This window comes from Parambassis ranga, chromosome 3 (assembly GCF_900634625.1).
Source record: "Parambassis ranga chromosome 3, fParRan2.1, whole genome shotgun sequence".
NCBI classification, from domain to species: Eukaryota; Metazoa; Chordata; class Actinopteri; family Ambassidae; genus Parambassis; species Parambassis ranga.
Genome location: NC_041024.1, coordinates 17,141,336 through 17,161,893, shown reverse-complemented (window position 1 = coordinate 17,161,893; position 20,558 = coordinate 17,141,336). Strand labels below are relative to the sequence as shown.

At 40.5% G+C, this 20,558-nt stretch overlaps 1 protein-coding gene across 6 annotated transcripts in view; it reads right to left on the bottom strand.

Annotated features, from left to right (window-relative positions):
- The window catches only part of chd9 (chromodomain helicase DNA binding protein 9), a 56,055-nt gene that overhangs the window by 13,200 nt on the left and 22,297 nt on the right, over positions 1 to 20,558 (bottom strand). For all 6 annotated transcript variants that reach the window (XM_028402435.1, XM_028402436.1, XM_028402437.1 and 3 more), the window contains 19 exons: positions 14,140 to 14,245; positions 11,483 to 11,629; positions 11,091 to 11,159; positions 10,848 to 10,903; positions 10,215 to 10,332; positions 9,825 to 9,911; positions 9,430 to 9,567; positions 8,696 to 8,817; positions 7,226 to 7,469; positions 5,542 to 5,718; positions 5,309 to 5,452; positions 4,177 to 4,432; positions 3,640 to 3,850; positions 2,576 to 2,771; positions 2,157 to 2,339; positions 1,105 to 1,290; positions 805 to 915; positions 486 to 685; positions 28 to 227 (listed from right to left, as the gene is read on the bottom strand). In XM_028402435.1, the coding sequence (XP_028258236.1) occupies positions 28 to 227; positions 486 to 685; positions 805 to 915; positions 1,105 to 1,290; positions 2,157 to 2,339; positions 2,576 to 2,771; positions 3,640 to 3,850; positions 4,177 to 4,432; positions 5,309 to 5,452; positions 5,542 to 5,718; positions 7,226 to 7,469; positions 8,696 to 8,817; positions 9,430 to 9,567; positions 9,825 to 9,911; positions 10,215 to 10,332; positions 10,848 to 10,903; positions 11,091 to 11,159; positions 11,483 to 11,629; positions 14,140 to 14,245 (2,951 nt within the window). The remainder of the gene's footprint in view (positions 1 to 27; positions 228 to 485; positions 686 to 804; positions 916 to 1,104; positions 1,291 to 2,156; positions 2,340 to 2,575; positions 2,772 to 3,639; positions 3,851 to 4,176; positions 4,433 to 5,308; positions 5,453 to 5,541; positions 5,719 to 7,225; positions 7,470 to 8,695; positions 8,818 to 9,429; positions 9,568 to 9,824; positions 9,912 to 10,214; positions 10,333 to 10,847; positions 10,904 to 11,090; positions 11,160 to 11,482; positions 11,630 to 14,139; positions 14,246 to 20,558) is intronic.

The following is a 20,558-nucleotide window of genomic DNA, read 5'->3' as shown; positions in this document are numbered from 1 at the left end:
TCAGCTAATGCAGACTTGAAATTTCACCTAGGTGATTCTGCAGCTCCTTTGTGCGCCCGTCCTCGGTAGGGGCGATGAGATCCCACATGAAACTCTTGATTTTGTCATCTCCGCGGTAATGGACCAGGCAGTAGGCTAACAGCGCCCTGCAGATGGACTCCACATCCCACTCTGTCAACTGCTTCTTAAAGCGGCCGTGGTTGAGAATATCCTTCCAACGACCCCATCTGGAAAACAACATTACAATTTAGAAATATGAGATGAGTCTGAGATTTAGAATCTGTATTCAGTTTTATTGTGAGCCAACATGTAGATTGCTCTCATTACACTCTTACTATGCTCATTTGAATGGTACTGGACATATTCAGTCAGTGACACTCAGATTATCAAAGACAAACAGTCAATAGTCTGCATGTGAGAGGTCAATATCCACTATGTTTTCTGTTTAGAAAAAGTCAGACACTGTGGTAATTGATCCATCTTACCCATATACAAGCAAGTTCTTCTCTACCCTGAAGCACTCGGTGCGGCCGTAGCTATTGAGGCGATCATGGTTTCTTCTGGCCTTAGGTTTGCTTTCATCATTGTCACTCTCGCCCTCTGAAAGCTCTGCTAACTCGTCCTTGGTGGCACTGAATGGCCTTGTTTGCTTCCGGACACGAGGAGTGTCGATCACCAAGCTGTTCTGTAGAGGGGAGGGGAAAGGAGCACAAACAAACTCTCAAAAAAATGTTATTACAGGTATATTTCATAGGTAAAAAGAGGCTGCAACTCTGTTAGACGTCCTTTCTAAGAAGTACTTACTCTCCCGTTGACCATATCTATATCGATGTCAGCCTTTTTGGCCCACTTGTCCCAGAAATTAGGGTCATCCAGAGAGATGTCTGTGCGGTTTCCAGATGCTACAAAACTGGCCTGAAAGCAGACAGCAGAACCTTATGAAGCCTTAATCACATTTGCCAATCCCTGTGCCTGTGTCATGAGCTGGGCCTGGATGAAAATCAAACTGTCAGATCTTAAATGTGGACATATTAGTATCTTGTTACACAGCGGGGACTGGGTAAAGTTACCATTTATACTGATGAATTTATCTGTTTTATTCACCTTGGCGAAGGTGGATCCTCGTCCCTCAGACTCAATAGTGATGGTCTTTGTCCTACGCTGGAGGATCTGGTCAATGTCCTCTTCACAGAACTTGGCCCCTTCATCCTCTTCATCCATGATGGCCCCATAGGCACCACGTCGCAGCAGATCCTCAATCTCCTTCTTGGACAGCTGCTGCTGCACAGCCTGGGAGAAAATGAGAAACAGTCGGGTAAGGTGAGGTCAAGAACTACATGACGATTAAAAATGAATGATATTGAAGCACACTTCAGACATCACCAACTCGCACGCACAGGCACTCGCATTGGTTTATTAAAAGTGTACAATCAGCAGCCCTGTATCTAACCCCAGCAGCTGTTTAATATGCAAATATGTTCAGTCTTACCAGATGTGAAAAACTGCTAATACCTCAACCTCCATATAGTGCAGATTATTCTCAGAGGACACAAACTGCAGCTCAACATCCACCTACACACTTCACACACTGCTGACACACTCCCTCACAGACAGATTAGACTAAAAGGATCAGTTACACACAAGTGGAAATATTAAGATTGACCTTCATATTTAACTTATTATCTTATTGTTGTATATGCTAGTGTTGCCCTAATATAACTTAAACTGCTGATTTTTATTTTATTAGAAGGGAAATTGAACTTTTGTCTCTTATTAGGACTGTTTATTTTCACACGATGACAACAGGAAAAAAAGAAAACAAGTGTACGAGTGTACCAAGATGAATGAATTTGCTTGTCTGATTTTCACAGTGATTTTGTCATAACAAATGAGTAGAGGCTGTGAATAGAGCTCAATAGTAAATGAAAGCCTGTGCTGTAATGTGGAATGAGTAGGTATGGTAAAATGGGACTTCAAGACACAATCAACACACTCTTCAACAGAAAGGCCGGGTTTTATCCACATGATAAAGGGTTTTATCAAGGGCTGTCTGAAAGCAAACAACTCTTTGAAAATGAACAGAGCATAATTTACATGACCAAACAATTTAATTCCCCATTTCTATTGCAGACCATTTGGACAATTCTCAAACTTACCCCTCCCCCTGTGCTTCCTCCCAGACTGTTATCACGGCCACTCATGCTCTGCAGCACTGCTTTGTCCAGGCCCAGCTTGAGGCTGGCGCGATCGAACATTTCCCGCTCGTATGAGTTCCTAGTAATCAGACGGTACACCTTCACTGCCTTGTTCTGACCGATCCGATGGCAGCGAGCCTGAGCCTGTGAAGTACAGAAATACTGAGGAAACCGCTCTAGACAGGTTTCACTGTGTGCTTTTTTCCTTGAGTGACACCGGCTCTTCAATGACTGATCAAAATTAGATTTACTTTGGCAGGGTTTCACATGAGATGTCAGATGAGAGATAGACCTCGCTAAACCAGTTGTTTTAAAGCCTAAACATCAGGCATTAGAACATCAAATTAATTAACATCACTATACTGTATTTCATGTATTACCTGCAGGTCGTTCTGTGGGTTCCAGTCAGAATCAAAGATGATGCAGGTGTCTGCGGCTGTGAGGTTGATTCCTAGGCCACCAGCTCTCGTACACAGGAGGAAAACAAAGCGGTCTGAGTCAGGCTTACTAAAGCGGTCAATGGCAGCCTGTCGCAAGTTCCCACGAACACGTCCATCAATCCGCTCGTACAAGTACCTGTAGCATAAAAAAATGATACATATCTAACTCTTTGACTCATTGAATACATTATTTATTCTGAAGCCATAAGCTTACTTAACCATTAGACGCTTACATTTTAATACCGTGCTTTGAGTAACCAACTAAATTTAAACATGTCTGGACTTTCCTTCTATACCTGAAAATGGCATCCTCAAAGATAAAACTGTTTCTACAAAGAGCACTTTTTCATCCCAGTGTCCATTCTCATCTCCTCCCACAATCCTGACCGCCTGCCCTCCCTAGAGTAATCCACTTCCACCCAGGAGAAACCTCACAGAATCTCCTGCGCGTCTAATGTGGAGCCCTGAGGGCTTCTGTAACCTGCTGCTGAACCCTGTCTGAGGTCTGTGCGGCGCAGCACCGCACATGTTTACAATAGTTTCAGGTTAGCTTCAGCTTCTTGCTGGAAACCAGAAGAGAAACTGGGAGACATGAAAGAAATAAAAGAAGACAGAGAAATACCCAACAAATGAAAGTGAGCTGGAAAAAGACAGAGGAATAGATTTTATAATAAAATGAGAACCAGAAACCTGAACTACTATCTGTAATAAGTAAATTCCTAAATGTCATTAAATTCTAAATCTAATTGCTGTTGTAAAGCTTTTCTCATGATCGTCTGGATCTAAATGCTCCTGACCCTTTTCAGCTTTACAGAAGACTCAGTTGAGACACACAGAAACAAACAATACAGAGACACAAAATCGAGGTCATAATTTCTTGAATCTCAAAGCCATGTTGATTCAGCAGTCTTATTTGAAGTCTGTTACTATATATCTATAATCCCAGAGTGCCCATTTCTAATCCAAATGATGGCAAGAGGGTTAAAGCAGCAGCTCTGCGTTACCTTCTCTGAATGAGGTAGTCTTCCAAGATGTCCAGGCAGCGCACCATTTGGGAGAAGATGAGCACCTTGTGCCCTCCTGCCTTCATTTTAGGCAGCAATTTGTCAATAAGGACCAGCTTCCCCGCAGACTGCACCATAGCCTGCAGGTGAAAGTCGTTGGCAGTGGGGCTATGCACTTCCCTGAAGTCCTCCAGGATTTTTTCTTCTGCTCCTGACAAGGCAAAGACAAAAAACATCAGTAATACTGTTTTGAGGCTTCACATTTTAGATTATTACAACCTGGTATCCGATTTATTTCTTTTTTGACAGTATTCAAAGAAAGTGCATGAGACACTAAATGTCAGAAGATCATCTGTAATTAACTTAAAGGTAAATTAATAATCAATTCACTCCAACACAAATATGCAGAGATTTAAGTGCTAATCACCACAGAAAATTATATTGAGCACTTCTGCTAAATCTGCAGAAAGACAAAAATATGATGTTTTTACCTCATGAGTACATTTCAGTCTAATAAGCTATTAAAAAGCACCATACCTTTGATGAGGTAGGGGTGGTTGCAGCACTTTCGTAGCTCCATCATGGTGTTCACCAGGTTGGGCATATTTGACTGGCCAGCTCCTTTAGCCAGAAAAGAGAAATTCTTCTCCAAGATAGCGCGATAATATTTCTTCTGAATGTTGGTGAGCTCAACCTCAATGATGGTTTCCTCTTTGGGAGCCAGCTTCTTCTCCACATCTTCTTTCAAGCGACGGAGCATCATAGGCTTCAGGATACCCTGAAGCTTTTGTACCTGAGGACAAAAAGGGATGGGAAGATGGTCATTTATTAAGATGCTGGGTTAGGACAGTATATTATGGTATAGCAAACCAGTTCATAAATGCCATGTTTGTAAATGTGGACATATGTGTTTTGAAACTGAAATAGGTGATGCAGATGCAAAGAATCAGTAAAAGCAGGTTACATACATTATGTAAATAGTGACTGCTAACATTAAAAGGTCAACTTGTGATCAGATGCATGTATATCATTTTCATTCACAACTACTGCAAATACATGTCACACAGAATACCACAAACACCACTAAGTAATTTTTATCAATCTTGCTGTTTGACTAACACTTGATCCATTAACAGTATTTTATATCAAAAGGTTACATGTTCCACTACACCACAACAGATTGAGCTAGCTTTGTACAACCTGTATTTTTTTTAATTACCGGTACACATTCTGTAAAAGGCCAAGTCTATCTAAAAGTTGTCAAGGGAAAACATGTCTCTCAGCAGATATAAATATAAATATGATTACACATTCCCAGTGACTTCTAGATTTGTTATAAGCAGTGGATAATCCAGAATGTATAAGGAGAAGTAAAAGCTTTTTCTGGTGGGCAACTGTATCAATGCATAGTCCAACAGTAAGCAGCATAATACCCCATTATCTGTTAGCATTATCCACCATGTGTTGGATGGTGCATGTGTGTTGTACAAAATAACACTGTGGCCTAATTAAAAAAAGCCCTATTTTACTTCCATCTGTAGACTGAGAATCTTTGAATCAACACAACACGTGCAAAAACATCAAACATGCCAAAAGAACTACATAATGTTGATGCTAATATATCAATGATCTGATCATTTTAAACTGTTCAGGACACCACCTCACATACCTGCTCTTCAGTCTTTAGGTCTCCAAACTCCTGCATGAAGGTGTTTTCGGAGGGGAAGCGTGCCGGCTCCAGGAAGTGGAGCAGGCTAAAGAGCTCTTCCACTGTGTTCTGGAGAGGAGTTCCTGTCAGCAGGACCTTGTGCTCCTTAAAGACGAGTGAGGATCAAATTGTATAATCAAAACTTACAGTGCAGGTTTTCATTTCATTTATTTCTAAGCTGATGGTTTACCTACCAGGCTCATGAGCTTAAAGCCTTCTAGCAGCTTGCAGTTCTTGTTCTTGAGACGGTGGGCCTCGTCGATAATTACACAGCGCCACTCTATGGCGTTGAGTTCGGGACAGCCTGCCAGGATCATCTCAAATGTGGTGATAACAGCCTGGAACCTGTATGCACCTCGTATCACACGTCCCTGAAGACAAAGAGAAGAATGGGAATTGAGTGGGAATTGCCTGTTAACATTGGAAACCTACATATTTGTAGCTTTTTGCTGTTGACAGCTAACATATGGCTTTCTTTATTTAGAAACACACCTCATGGTTAGGACGCTATCCGCTGTATAAGCAGTGCAGGAGCACCTGCTAGTGAGTCTTTATGTTGTTTGTTTATTTGTTTGTTTGTCTGGAAAGGCTTTGCTTTACCCCGCCTCTCCATTTGTATCCATTGCCTTGACAACGGTCCTCGAGGGATACTCAGTTATCCTGTAACCCCCTCCCACAGCCAGCCAGCCAGCAGACTGCTGTAGAGGAGCCGCTCTCTCTGATGTGGCTGAGCAGCGTTGACAGAGAGCTCCCCTTGGGGGCTGCTATGACATCATGGGCTGCCTGGGAGACAGCCTGGTGGCGGCTCCGGTCTGTTCTACTCTCACTCTCCTTAATTCCTCCTACGGTTCGTCTGAATACTAAGAGCTCCTAACTGCCTGTTGTGACACATCACATGGCCTGCCAACCACAGAAAGCCTTTGCCCAAGGCTCACTAACTGCCTCTCAGCCCGCTTATTGTCAGACACGGGCCCTTCTTTTATCCTGTAATCCTGTTAAATAAAATCTTAGGTATTATTCATTAAAATCAGCACACTCCCAGGATGATCAGCAACTTTAGGCTAAATAAAGAGTAGAATATGATTCTAAAACCCACACAATTTCTTCCTTTCTTCCACTCTGATACAAACTTAGCCAAGCAGAGTGCCCCTTGTTTTTTCCCCCCTCTATGTACAGGTGTGTTTTTCCTTTGAAATGTTGTTGTAAGTGGTTGCATTTGTTCCAGGACCCTAAAGTGTATCTGGGCTTTGTGCTGCACATGGTAATCATGCTCTGCCTGCCTTTTCAATATCCAACTCCTATTGTTGCAAGCAGGCCTCCTGTTTTCAAACATATCATTACATTACTCACAGGATTTCATGTCTCTGACACAGTGCTGCTGTTTTCTAAAAAGCACTGTGATTACTTTAATCGAAGCGAATCACTGCTTTCCACTATAAAGGTAAGCACAGCAGTACTGCTTTCCGCTGATCAGTCTTTAGGAGGAAAGAAAAGGTGTGTCAAAATGAAGTGAAAGGCCTCTCAGTGCTCATAATTCTGTTTGTGTGAGATAAATAAGACAAATTAGAATAATTTTCTCAGGCCAAAACAGCTAAAGGGCAGCAGTAGCTGGGGAGTGGGGGGTTCTTTAAGAATAACAATATTAGGTACACAGCTATGGATTTATCTGAAGAACATAACATTTTTAAATCAATACATTAATTTATGAGGTTTACACATACAAAGCCAGGAAACTACTAAACTTGATGTAGTGTGATATAAAAAACTGAAAATTTAACTGATATGCCTCCAACTAATAAATCCTATTAAATACAACCTGCACTGGAAATGGAAAATTGGGCAATCAGTTAGAGATTTGTGGTTCTGCTGCTCATTTACCTGTGCATCCCTGAAATACATCTCATACTGCTGGAGCATCTGCCTGCTGACCATGCTTCCATGGTAGACAATGACATTGAGGTGGGTCCAGGTATGGAACTCGCGCTCCCAGTTAGCAATGGTGGAGAGTGGGGCAATGATGAGGAAGGGCCCCTTGATGCCTACACGATGGATCTCTTCGAGGAACGTGATGGACTGGATGGTCTTTCCCAGACCCATCTCGTCTGCCAGGATGCAGTTCCGTCTGATGTGTAGAAAGTAACAGGTGGGTTAGAAGAGAAGAAGCGTGAGCCTAATTGGCTTAAAAAGTATTAACCCATGTGTAACAATGTAAGGATTACATAACTGGTGTGTGCAGACTGTGTGTGGGGTTTTAGGTTGAACTAAGCATGACCGGGTATTTATCAAGAGACTTTCTACAGCATGTAAATACTCCTCTACTCTAGCAAACAGGAAGGGAGGAAAGGCAGTGAAACAAGGAAAATACAAAAGTCCCATGACACTAAAAGAATAAACCGAAAACAACATAGGACAAAAGTACATCATCAGCACTAATAACAGACCATAGACATAATGGCAAATGCAACTGCCTGTGCTGTGTAGTGTACTCCAGAAAACCATTTATTCAGCTGTCCAGTGGGTGGGGGTATTATGTCTTGATGCTAATTGCAACGTGCAGATATTCCCACTGGCCTCTTAAGCAGCTCACTACTTTTGATGAATCTCTCTCTGCGTAGGCTTACACAAAACTCCTGCATGCTCACACAGAACAAAACCAATTCCCAAAGTTAATGCAAGTGCACTGACACTGTACCCATGAAGATGTACTGTGCAGCACTTATTTTGTGATTATGGGCAAAGAAAAGCCGTTGTTGTTACAGCAAAGTGCACCTTGACAGGAAATTAGAAATTTCTCCTCAAAGGCCCATATAAAGGGAATAAATCCAAATCGCAGCGTGGTCCACACACACACACACAGGATACAAAAATGGATGTCATTCATTATTCATAATGTGCAGTCCCAATATGCTGACAAGATTTCTGTTGATACTATTGTATTCTGCTACTGTTATTTAGCATTCCTTCATTGATGTAAATGGGGCACAAAGCACCACAATCTGCATCCTTGTTGCTGACCATGTCTTCTTTCCAATATTTTGACAACATCTGGATGAGTGAGCTTCATTTCTGATTAAGCAGCCTGTTTACTTTTCTCTTTATATTTTGATGAAACCTAGTCACTTTCACACTGCACATGTCTGAACAATGTGAATGAATGTTCATTCATATCACTGCTATAAGTGCATCACACCCACAAACACCCCAGGTCAGCGTTACAGATATTGATCAGATACCACAACAGGAAATTCACACCAGCACTCCACATGGATTTAGGGTTTCATATGAATATGTGTACATGTATGTATGTGTATGTGTACAGGTATGCATGCACAGTATTGACTGACTGACCTGTTGTACCAGTTGAAGAGGAGCCAGTTGACCCCCTCTAGCTGGTAATCCCTGAGGCTGTTGCCATTCCTGTATTCACGCGACTCTTCCCTCTTCTTCCACAGGTTGGCTGGGGGTCGCTCCTAAGTGACAGATTTTATGTAAAACTTTGTAAATTTACTACTTCATCCTAAACACAATAAACACAACACACTCTGTGACAATTCTGGTTAATGCTCGGACAATATAATAGAATAGAATGTATTCATGTATCTTCCTTAGGAAACAGGTGATTGTTACAACCAGCTAAAGGTATGCAAAGTTTGAAATATTGTGGACTCCTGGCAGTACAAGTTGCATCTCTGTATAAACACTGTTTACAGAGGAGAAGGTACAGGTTAACCCTAAAATTATTGTTCCCTTTAAAGCCATTTGTTTATTTTTTTCTAATCACTCAGACTCCACTTGGATATATCCTCTGATAAAACAGTAATATTTGTTACCTCTCCAGTGAAACACAGTACACTGATCTTGAAGTGACTGACAGCAGCTGTTTGTCTTTTAATGTTTTTTTTAACTGTGTGAGGATGGTCTTTCTGTGGTTGGGCTGAACATGCCAATTAATTTCCGCATACAGTAAATGTTTGTAGGTGCTACTACATTTTTAAAGACGAAACAAGCTTATTACCACTTCAAAATACCAGAAGCAAACACTTGCTTGTGTGAGAGTGATAGAGTAAAATGGAAAAGCTTACCATCCTGCGCGAGTCTGGCTTGGCTGCCTGCAGCTGCTCAAACTCTTCTATTTTGCTCTGATCGACATCGTCCTTCAGCTCCCAGGTGCTGTCTTCATAAGGCAGAGAGCACCACTTCACCAGGTAGTACACCACTTCCTGCAGCAGGCAGAGGTGAATTAGCTCTGGAAAAGACTAGCAGCGCCAGAGCGAGGCCAAATGTTGCTTTGATAATATTAACAAAGGCTGCGAGGAAGCCCATTAGGATGGCCTTGGGCATTTCTGAGATACAAAGACATTGCTAGAGTGGAGAAGTATGCTAGAGTATTGAATGCAACAAAGCATTATAAAACATGTTCAGGAATGTACGCACAACACACACTACTTATCACTGAATGAAACAGCATTCACTTTACCTCGCCTGTGTCTTTGTCTTCACAATACGACACCTCCAGCACTCTGTCTACTTCTACATAGTCGGGGTTAAATGGGTCCTCTTCCATCTAAGAGAAACAGAAAAGACAAACGGTAAGGAAAGACCTCAAAAAAAGACAGAATAAACCTAAGTGCCCACTCACCATCTGGATTCTGAGATAAAGACCACTACTGTATTTACTGAGCCAGTGAATAGATTCAAATATATGCACACAGATGTGCCCACCTACACACACACACAATAGGTACACATGTGCCACAACTCAAACGCACACCTGCTCATGGCAATGCAACCCCACAAAAACATGTGTGTCCACACAGAGACTGTACACAGCATGCTTAGGGACACATACACAGTCACACAGCCTTACATCCGCAAAGAAGAGTGCCCTCTGTGCTTGTTTCATCTTGAAGCGTTTGATCTTCTGTTGAATCCTCTTGTCCTTCTCCAGCTGCTGCTCTGTGGCCCACTCACAGTGCAGGTAGGAGCTGAAAAACACACACAGGCAAACAAACACTTAGAATAAGGTGAGAAACCTTGAAAACACCTCCTAAACAGCATCTGGGGTGGCTGCTGAGGCCAGCAGGTGTGATCACAGATTGCAGATGTGGTCTTTTGCTGAGATGCTGTTTGAAGCAAGCTCCTTAGTGCTAAATGTCTTTTGAGTGTGACATTCATATTTCTATTATTTTCTTCATTTGGCTGAGAGGTAGTGAACATTGATGACAGATTATCTGTCATGTGAAAATAAATTATTTCTCTGGGATGCTGAGTATGGCTCATAAATTCTCATTTCCAAAGCTCTCAAACTGATAATTTGCTGTGGGAATGAGCGAGCACCTTTATTAATGCTGACAACATACATGGCAGCAGCTAAAGCTGTCCCAAGGACACATGTCCTGTTTCTACAATCACAGTTCACAGTACAAGACTTCTGTGCCTCTGCTTGAATCTAATTTTGAGATTGTTGTCATTAAAAGAAAAAATGGAACAATTAACTTACTAGTTTTTGTATTTTACAAATAATTCCTCCACTTCGACCACCACTCCAGGAGAGACCTGCAAAGAAATTTAAATTAGCACAAATACAAAGAAAAACACATATATCAAGTAACAGAATCATCTGTTAATCATCAGATAACACTGACAAATAATTCTCACTATTAGCAACATGAATCACAAAGCAATTTTTGCCACAAGTCTGCAGGTATTGTATTTTTTATTGCAACAAGTAGTGTATAATTACCTCCTTCTTAATGACACGAGAAGACATGATTTTGTCAACAACAGCAGCATCTTCTTCAGTGGGATTCTCCTACAAAAGGAGTAGACATGAAAAATGTAATGTGTTAAATTATGCTGTAAATGTAAAATTGGGTTTAATTACTCAGTTTAAATCCAGGTTAGGGGTAGCAGTTCTGCACAAAATACAATATATCTTTGCAGAAACGTGTCTGTGTGCAGTTGTCTTTTTGATTTGATACTGCCCTCCTCACTAATGTATCTACCATCTCAGTAAAAACTGGCACTGCAGGGGTACACATATATGAATATTCTTTTATTATCTATCCACTTATTTATTTTTATTTAAAAGCCACTTCTCAGCTCTATGAAGGACTTGAAGGCTGAAGTACTTACTACAAACAGTTGAACGGCTGGTTCCTTGGATGCTGCAGTGTTGGATTTCTTGGCTTTGACGATAACCTTGACTTCCTCATCTGACAACCTGGCCTCCAGCTCTTCAGCATATTTCTTTCTCTTCACCTGGCGATTAGACCGTCTCTTCTAGAAAAGACAGACAAGAAAGAGAAGCCTGCTTAAAAAAACCTTACATTCAGGTGGATGTGGTTGTGGTTAAACATTTTTAATAATAATTTAACCTGGACAAAGTAGATGTCACTCAAACCAATGATCTAGGACTATGTTAAACTAAAATGTAGAATTCTCCTGTATGTACATATATATATATATATATATATATATATATATATATATATATATATATATATATATATATATATATATATATATATATATATATATATATATGGAGGTAAATATACATAAGAATATTTTTGAATGATTTGTTATTACCAGCACAGTCTTACAATGTATCAGTAAAAACAACAAGGCCTCTATACCTTACATGTGTATTACTGAGTCTATCAGAGCACAGCTTAAACCACACAGAGAGCCCCCACAGAGCCCACTGTTCTATAATCAGTATTCACGATTGATTTATTATCAAGGATTTTAGTGTGAGGCCACTTCCTGCTTAGTTGAGATAACTTATCTTGTTTCTGCACTTCATGTATTGGCTATGGAGGACCCATAAGAAGCAAACACATTTACCCTATTTGTGTCTAATAAATGTGTCTACTGTCTAATATGTTTTCTTCAATGAACAGCAACATATGTTACACTTTGTAATGCATAGAAAACCTCCATGACAAGGCATGTCAGGCACAGTATGCAGGCTTCATTCCACAGGTCATGACCCAACATAACCCACAAATGTCCTTGTTCAATTCCCATAGTCAAAGTAGGAAATCCAGAAAAACACAGTGTTCCTAAATAAAAGAGTGTTTTAAAATCCAGCTTCCTTCTATTCTTTCCTGTCAAGCATTTATAATTATCATATGCGTGGGCTGCTGTATCCTGCATCAATACACAAGCCCCTCCTAATGATAATATGTAGTTAATTAGGAATAAATGCCACTGAGCCAAAGTTAATTAGGTGTGCAGTATAAAGTCCCAGTGGAGCTATACCCTCACATCCACAAACCAAAGCTGACCAGAACTGGAAACCCAAACCTGCTGCATGACACCACCACCACCACCACCACAACAGGGCTGATACCCTGAGGAGACTGTGCGTCTGTTCTTGCTCTCGGCCACGCTACTTTGAATTCTGCCACAGGATCATCCTAAATGAGTCATCAACAGACGGTTTTAATTAAGGCCAGAGGCGCCATTTAACGAGCGTAATTATATCATAGGATGTAGTCCGGATAGGACTCCAACGGGAGAGACAGAGGTGGTAGGATGTAAGAGGACGCAGTCACCCTAATCATTCAGCCATGTCACACTTAATATATCAGATATCTATCAGGGCACACAACCCAGGCTTGTGATTAAAAGGCTTAAAGAAAGCAGCTTTCATCATTAAACAACAAAACATGAGCTAGACGACACTTATTCATTGTTGAATATATGTAAAGGGGGAAGTGTTGCTGGATTTTCACCTTGAAATAACGAGTAATGAGATTTCTTCATGATATTTTCAATCAATTCTACATAGTGAATCTCACATTTAATTGTTAATTAGGTAGCTGAGATAGTGCTAATTTATCTTTAATTAAAAAAGAACATATTGCGATGTGAAACCAGCAGATCTTTGTGTATGTAACAAATATATAAACATTAACCAGCTATCATATGTATGCATATATTGCTAATAACAACGTTAAAATCATGCAAAATGTTACCCAGCAGCACATCCTTTTTGCCATTTGCCATAAAGTAAACTCTATTGATAAACCTTATAATTTGATTTAGAATGTAATGGAAACCTGTTCACTCTTTCTCCCATTCTTTAATTAATCAAAACTTCAAGTGAGCAGAGCATTGCATTTTCCATAATATCACCATGTGGAAAAACAAAATGTGATTCTAATTACTCTGAAAAAAAGAGGTGATAATTGAATTTCACTGGCTGCTGTGGCAACAGCATTTCCTTTCAACAGAAAAAAAGGAAATGTTATTTAACTTGCCACTGTTGTTAAATAGGTGTGTGCATGTACAGGTGCTACTGTCGCTACTTTGACCTAGATAGTACTGGTACCTCTTTGCTGCCAGTTTTCTCTATCATCAACACAGATAAGAATTTGTACTTGAGAGCCACCCACTGCATGACCCTCACATGAACCACACTCAATCCTTCCGGGCTCAAACTAAAGCTGTGAAGCCTTCCTCTACTCTAGGCGGTGTGAAGAGTCAGGCGGAGGACAGTACTTCACCCGCTCACTTTCAGCAGAATAGAAACAGAAAAGACTCGGCCTTTTCCTTTGTGTTCTTTCAGAGGTGTGACACCACGGGCAATAACACAATCACCACATCTATATAAAGTGCAGAATAAAAACACAAAGTAGGTAAATGGCCTGAAATCCAAGTGGGGCCTCACAGTTAAGGGTACACATTTTAATTTGACTAAGTGCAATGAAATACACAGCATTACAGTCTGAGCAGTGTGCCTTATGTGTCATTTGTGAGCATGTGTTTACAATGGAACTTACAGAGTCGTCATCCTTAGAGGTGTGTCGAGGGGGAGGGTCATCATCTGACTCCTCTTCTGAAGACTCTGGCTTTCGCTTTTTCTTTCCAATTTTGATGACAATTTTCCTGAAGGTAAAAAACACAAACACATCATGAATAAATGAAGGCCAGTGTAATAAAAACCATGACCGAGAACATAATTGCTGTTCTGTTCTTTGTGGGTGTATTATGTGTAGACAAACGCCTAAAAGACACAATTCTGTGGATCTCGTATGCATATATGTATCTCACAAATGCCAAAAGTGTTTACTTTGACGATCACAATATAATCTGCAGGCATTATAATAAACGTGTTCTTTTTTATTTGCTGCAGTTTGCACATGTACAGATCAGACAAAGACATAAAGCAAAGCTAACTTTTCAAACAGCTGAAGCTTTACATTAGTTTTCAATACAGACTGATTATTTGTGGCAGCTCTTTAAAGTAAAGGCCTTAACCATTTATTTCAAAAGACATTTTTGTCACTAAATACAAACGGTAACTCAATAACTGTGCCGGACAAAGAGCTGCTTGTGTGAAAAGATGCCAGTGATTGATTATAAAGGATAGAAAGATATATATAAAAAAAACATCTGATAATTTGACTTCCCTTTTTCCAGCATGATGATGGAGGCGTGTAAGTGTTCATACATTTGCTGCAGTCCATCAAGATTAGATTAGTGTTTGCACCAGTACCCGATGTCACCATGCAGTTTTTAAAAGCAGCATATATGCAACCACAGCGGTGAAAGGATTGCAGGGAATGCACGTATTAACATGCTCACAATAGGAGCTGCCTGAGTTTATGCTGTTAGGAATTCAGGGCTTTGCTAATGCCCCTCCCTAAGTCTGCAGATCCAGACCGTCATTTGACCATAATTTGGCAGATCCTTTTCGTGTTACACTACCACTGCAAGCTTGCAAGTGTGGAAATTCTCACCATGACCTAATGTACAATTACACTGAGACAGACTGCTAAGACGTTAGGCTATCAGAAGTCCAAATATCAGCAGATTGCACAATGAATAGATGCAAGATTATACACTGTGCCAGTGCTTCATGCTCTAACTCTCATCTCTCTTTCACACGCAGTCACATATTATTTCTGTGACCTTTCCCCATATATCCTCTCACCACATATGCAGTAACTTCCCATCTTGCGCCTCTCCACATGTATTATCTCTTGCAAGCCACGGGCGCCAAATCTCTTTGGCTTGGTGTGATGTTAAATGGAAAAATATATAACGTAAACACTGGTGTCATACAAACAAGAATTTTCCTAGTATTGCATACACATTACCAACCCACCCTTGCCTTCCCACAAAAGGAAACATGCGCCCATGTTTCACACAGACTGGTGCATGAGCAGGTACGTCTCTAGTGAGAAGGACATCCCCTTGGGGCTTGTTCATGGAGATCAGACTTTGAAGACTGCTTAATGAAAAAAGATTCCCACGCTAGCCAATAGCTTTCCCTGTTAGCTAGTATTACTATCTATACACAGACAGAGTCAAACAATATGCCAGCTGTTAGAAACAATAAGCCACTATGAATCACAATTTTTCCTTTTGCCATCTCCGTCTTATAAATATTACAACAGCATGGCGATATAACTGGAGTAGAAGCAGCAAAACAGACCAGCATTTTGTGTAATACAATGCAAGAGCAGAACCAAACAGTTAAAAGGCTGAGGTGACTTGTTAAGGCAATATAGAGGCATGACAAGCAAATACACAATGTTGTAATTCATTACCCAAGACACAGTGCAGTAGGTAAACAACAAAAAATTAACTGAACTAAAGACATTTCAGGACATACAAAGACTCGCCCACATACACATATTAAAATATCTGGCTGTGTACAAGTAGAAAACAGCATGTTTGTCCAGCAGCCCTGTGCTGGAGAGCTGTCCTCTCAGCTGGTGTCCCTGCCCCCTCTGGATGATATTACTTTTCACAAATCCTCCTGACAATGACACTTTATGGTTGCCATGCAACGTGCCCTTGGGAGTGCATTTGACAATGTGGGCGGTAATGTCCAAGGTGACATCACTTCCTGTGAAAAACAACACCAGTCCATGTCCAATGACACTATGAATGGCTGAGAAATGTGCCAAGTCAGAGTGACACAATGAAGGATCAAATCATTTAACCAGCTGTGACTCCCAGACAAACACAAAACAACATAATAAAGCAGCTAAATAGGGACTGAACACAATGTTCTTTCATGACCAAATATAAAATGGGCCTTGCAGAGCAGCAGTGTCACTTCATCAGGCAGCAGCTAACAGGGTATATCAGGGCTAAAACATTTCTCTGACTTCCATATGGTAAAGTCTGAACTGTGAAACAAGATGCTTGAGTGCTGTAAAATCACCAATGAGCCAGAGAAACAGAGAATATAGTCATGACAATGTGGTACCTTTATATTGATATCTGTAAGCATGACATTTACATGAATGACGAGGGATAATTAAAGCTCAGCATAAAGAAAAACATAAGGCACATGCCCAGAAAAGAACAAAGTGTAGACCACATCTTAGCGGTGGTTAGAGTCTGTTCCACCCTGCTGTGGCTGATACATGGGACCACCCAGGGCTTTACTAACATCGGTCCTTATCTACACACTCTCTTTCAATGGATAGCCACCCCACAAGCTGAAATACGTTGACTTAAATAACAGGGGGAAAACTCCGACTTTCAAATCAACCTCTTGCAGAGAAACTGAGGTATGAAAGCAGTCCCTTTGTGCTCTATGGCCACAATCGAGCCTCCCTGATGTGAGGAACTTTTGCACAGGCAGTAAAAATGCCACAGAATGACAGAAATTATATCCACTAACTTAAGTATGTGAAACATTGCTACACATGAGACATAAGGTCTCATAATGTGTGTTATCTTATTTGACATAGCGTTTTCCTGTAGGGTCTTACCATTAGTGACCTTTTTTTTATACAAGAAACAATGTAACATTGGAAGGACTGTTAATGAGAAAGGAGTTTAAAAGTTGGAAGCAAAAAAAGTCCTATTTAAGCCACAGTGGTTTGCTTATTTAAGAGCTGTTTTGATTGTTTTTTACTGATTTACCTCCCTGTCAGGAACTTATGAGGCCATACTTTACCCATAATCTTGCATTTGTAATTAGACTACAGCTGCCCCTAATCTGACACTATAGAGGGAAAGGCTACCATAACTTTTTTTCCCTGAAAGTAATAGGCTAGTGGCTGTCTTCCTTGGCATCCATCCTCTTTTGTGCGAAATAGCCCCCATTCCTTGTCCCCCCAGTGTTGTCCTGCTCTAGTTGGCATGCCGCCACTGAGAGTGTATGTGTGAGTTTGATTTTAATAGAATCAAGAGTGCATAGTGCTTTACAGGCCAAGACTGCAGTATGGTGCTTCAGCATGTCGGAGGAACCTTTTAGTCGGTCTACTTTAGAAACTCAGATTGTGTGTGACTGAGTTATCCTCCAAACGGCTGCTACGTGTGTGCTTGTTTGTCTGTGTTCATCCTGAGGGGCTTATTGACACAGTAGTGCTGGTCCTTGTCAGGAAATCCCCCGTCTTATGAATGGAAGGCTATAATCTCAGAGCCTCATAGCACACAACTGGAAACAGTAGTAGCAGCACCATCAAGCCTCCCCTCAAAGACAAACACTGTATCAGCACAGTGCACATGGCCACACAGGATTTCTGCTTTATTCAGCAAACAGATGAAAATGGCCAGCGCTCTTACCGCACACATAAACAGACATTTAAGGACATGCAAAGACCCACATGCATGTTTATGTATCACACAGCAGCACACGTGAAACCACAGACATATGCACTCTGCAAGGGATTAGCTAGGGAAAAAAAACAATTAAAAACAGCTTTTCCTAATGAAAAAACCTAAGTGAGGGAAAACAGATTAGATGGCTACCAGGCAAGCTCTGAAATATGAACAGCTATACGCTGCAGCATATATAAGACTTAAACCTCCATTTTCTATCATGTAATTGATCTCACAAGCACCATTTTGTTTAATATTTCCTGCAAATAAACCCCCCACCCACCACCAACACACCCACCCACCCACACACACACACCTCTGCTTTGTAGTTTCAGCATATTTAGAACATCCCTGCATACAGGAAACATTGGATGCACAGCTTTGAGCAAGCTGCAAGAGCAAAATTTATATTAGGAAGGAAAAATGTAAAGAGGAGGGGGGAGGGAGGAACAAAAAAGGGAATGAGCGGCACAGTGCTTTCATCTGATGATTATATGAGGGTATTTTTCAGCAGGTAGGCTGCCTAGAAAAGCAAATTCCAGCCTGCAGAGAGCTGTGATCAGTCAAGCCTAGCCTGTAAAATAACCCTTGCCTCTCCCAAGGATCACTCATGTTGGTTAGTATTTTGCATCATAAAATGCCATCCACAGAGCAGGTACAGACCAAATACAAAAATCTGTCAGTGCCTTGTTCTATTTGTTAGCCTGGGCTTCATTTTGTAGATTAATGACTGAAATACTACATTTTTTTTTAAATTTTAAAGCTTGAATAGACTGAACCATTCCTATTATAGCAGGTAAAATGTCAGCTCTGCAAAAGGCTATGGTTCATCACAGTCTATTATACAATGAGATTCACAAACAACACTTACTCACAAGGACATCTTCAAATAAAAGCCTTTTGATGTAGAACGCTATTAATGAGTGGACGTGCAGCTGCAGGACAAACACCGGCAGTATGTTTTTTAAACAGGTGATGTAAAGTGATTCCTCTGGGTTACACCCCTTGTTGCAGCAATGTACAGCATAGATGATGTTGAATGTAATCATCTATGTTTAAGCTTTAATAAATTGATTTGTTCAGCGCAGTCACAGTGATTACAGGCAATTTTATGATAAAGAATTATCAACCTGATTTCAAAGGGGTTTAACTGGTTTCCAGGACATCAGCCATTAATGTATCACATTTGAAGTGACACAACAGGCTGATCCTAAATGTTATCTGGCAATATTTTTATTAAAGCCCAGCAAAAGAACAAAAGTTAACAAGTATGTAGCATTTTAACTGGATTCTTCTTGGATGTGCCTCATATTTACGTGTTCTAGCCACTGCTGCTATCCATCAGCTGTAGCTGCTATGTTTCTCATCTGTCAGACGGATTTTCCATATTATGATTAGACCACTAATTTGATTTGCAAGCAGTTGGTAGAGCAAACTATCTTATTAATACAGACGAATTAAACAGAACTGATTCAAGTGGAAACACATCTAGGTAAAAATGAGAGTGCAGCAAAGCAGGCAAACCTTGAAGGCAGAAACAGGCCCTTATGCATATAGACAATTAGGATAATAATCTTATCTCAGGCTCCATTCCCTGCTTAAAGAACAGTCAGATGATGCAATGGAAGAGTGAGCATGCACTCAACACCAAATACAGACACACACAACCTCAAGCAGTCTGAACACAGGCCAGTATACACCCTTAGAACAGAGGTAATGACTGTAGTGGAAGGTTAGTACCTCTGCAGTTGAGATGCATTAATAATTTATGAGGAGATCCTATGTGGTACATGCATATAAAGAGGCAGGACTCTCCACTGGTATGAATCTGTCACCAGAAGATTCTTGTCATAAATTCGTCTCAATCCCCACCGTCCTCATCACATTCAACAGAGCGATTATCTCTCACTGTAGCAGCCCACATACTGACATTCCTCCTCCATTAGAAAAACCCTTGTTCTAAACAAGTAGGTTTTATAAAATACACATCTCAAACATGTTGCCTACTTTGAATTGCACACAGCAGAGTGTGCTGTGTATTAGGGTTGGGCAATATTGGCAAAAAAATTAATCACGATTAATTGTGGCATTTAGCCGATAACGATTAATTTGACGATTAATTGATGACAATTGCATGTTTTTGACTCTAAATTGGCACAGTGTTCTAGCATGATACCGACAAATCATCAGTCAAGTTAACTACTTCATTCTAACAGGTTAAGCTGGTGATTAGGCACCAACCAGCCATGGAAATATGTATTGATAATATTGAGGCACAAACTGCTTCAAAATAATAATGAAGCAAACATTTAAAGTAACTTTGTCCTTCAAATGTTTTTATCTTAAGGTCACAAAGCATGTCAACATTAAAATTAAACAGACAAATAGACAAATAAGTTCAGAAAAGTCACATCAGTGATTATTTCAAGTTAAAAAATGTGTCTGTGCAAATGAACCTGTGACTGGAATATGTCCCACACTAGTGCATGTTTTCACTCAGACTGTAGAACAGCAGCAGAAAAAACAAACAAATAAACAAACCGGACAATTTCACATTTAAATGTGTGTCTGTGAAAATCAACCTACATTACGTTCTTCCAGCGCTTAGTTTGGTCGTAAGGAGCACAATGAC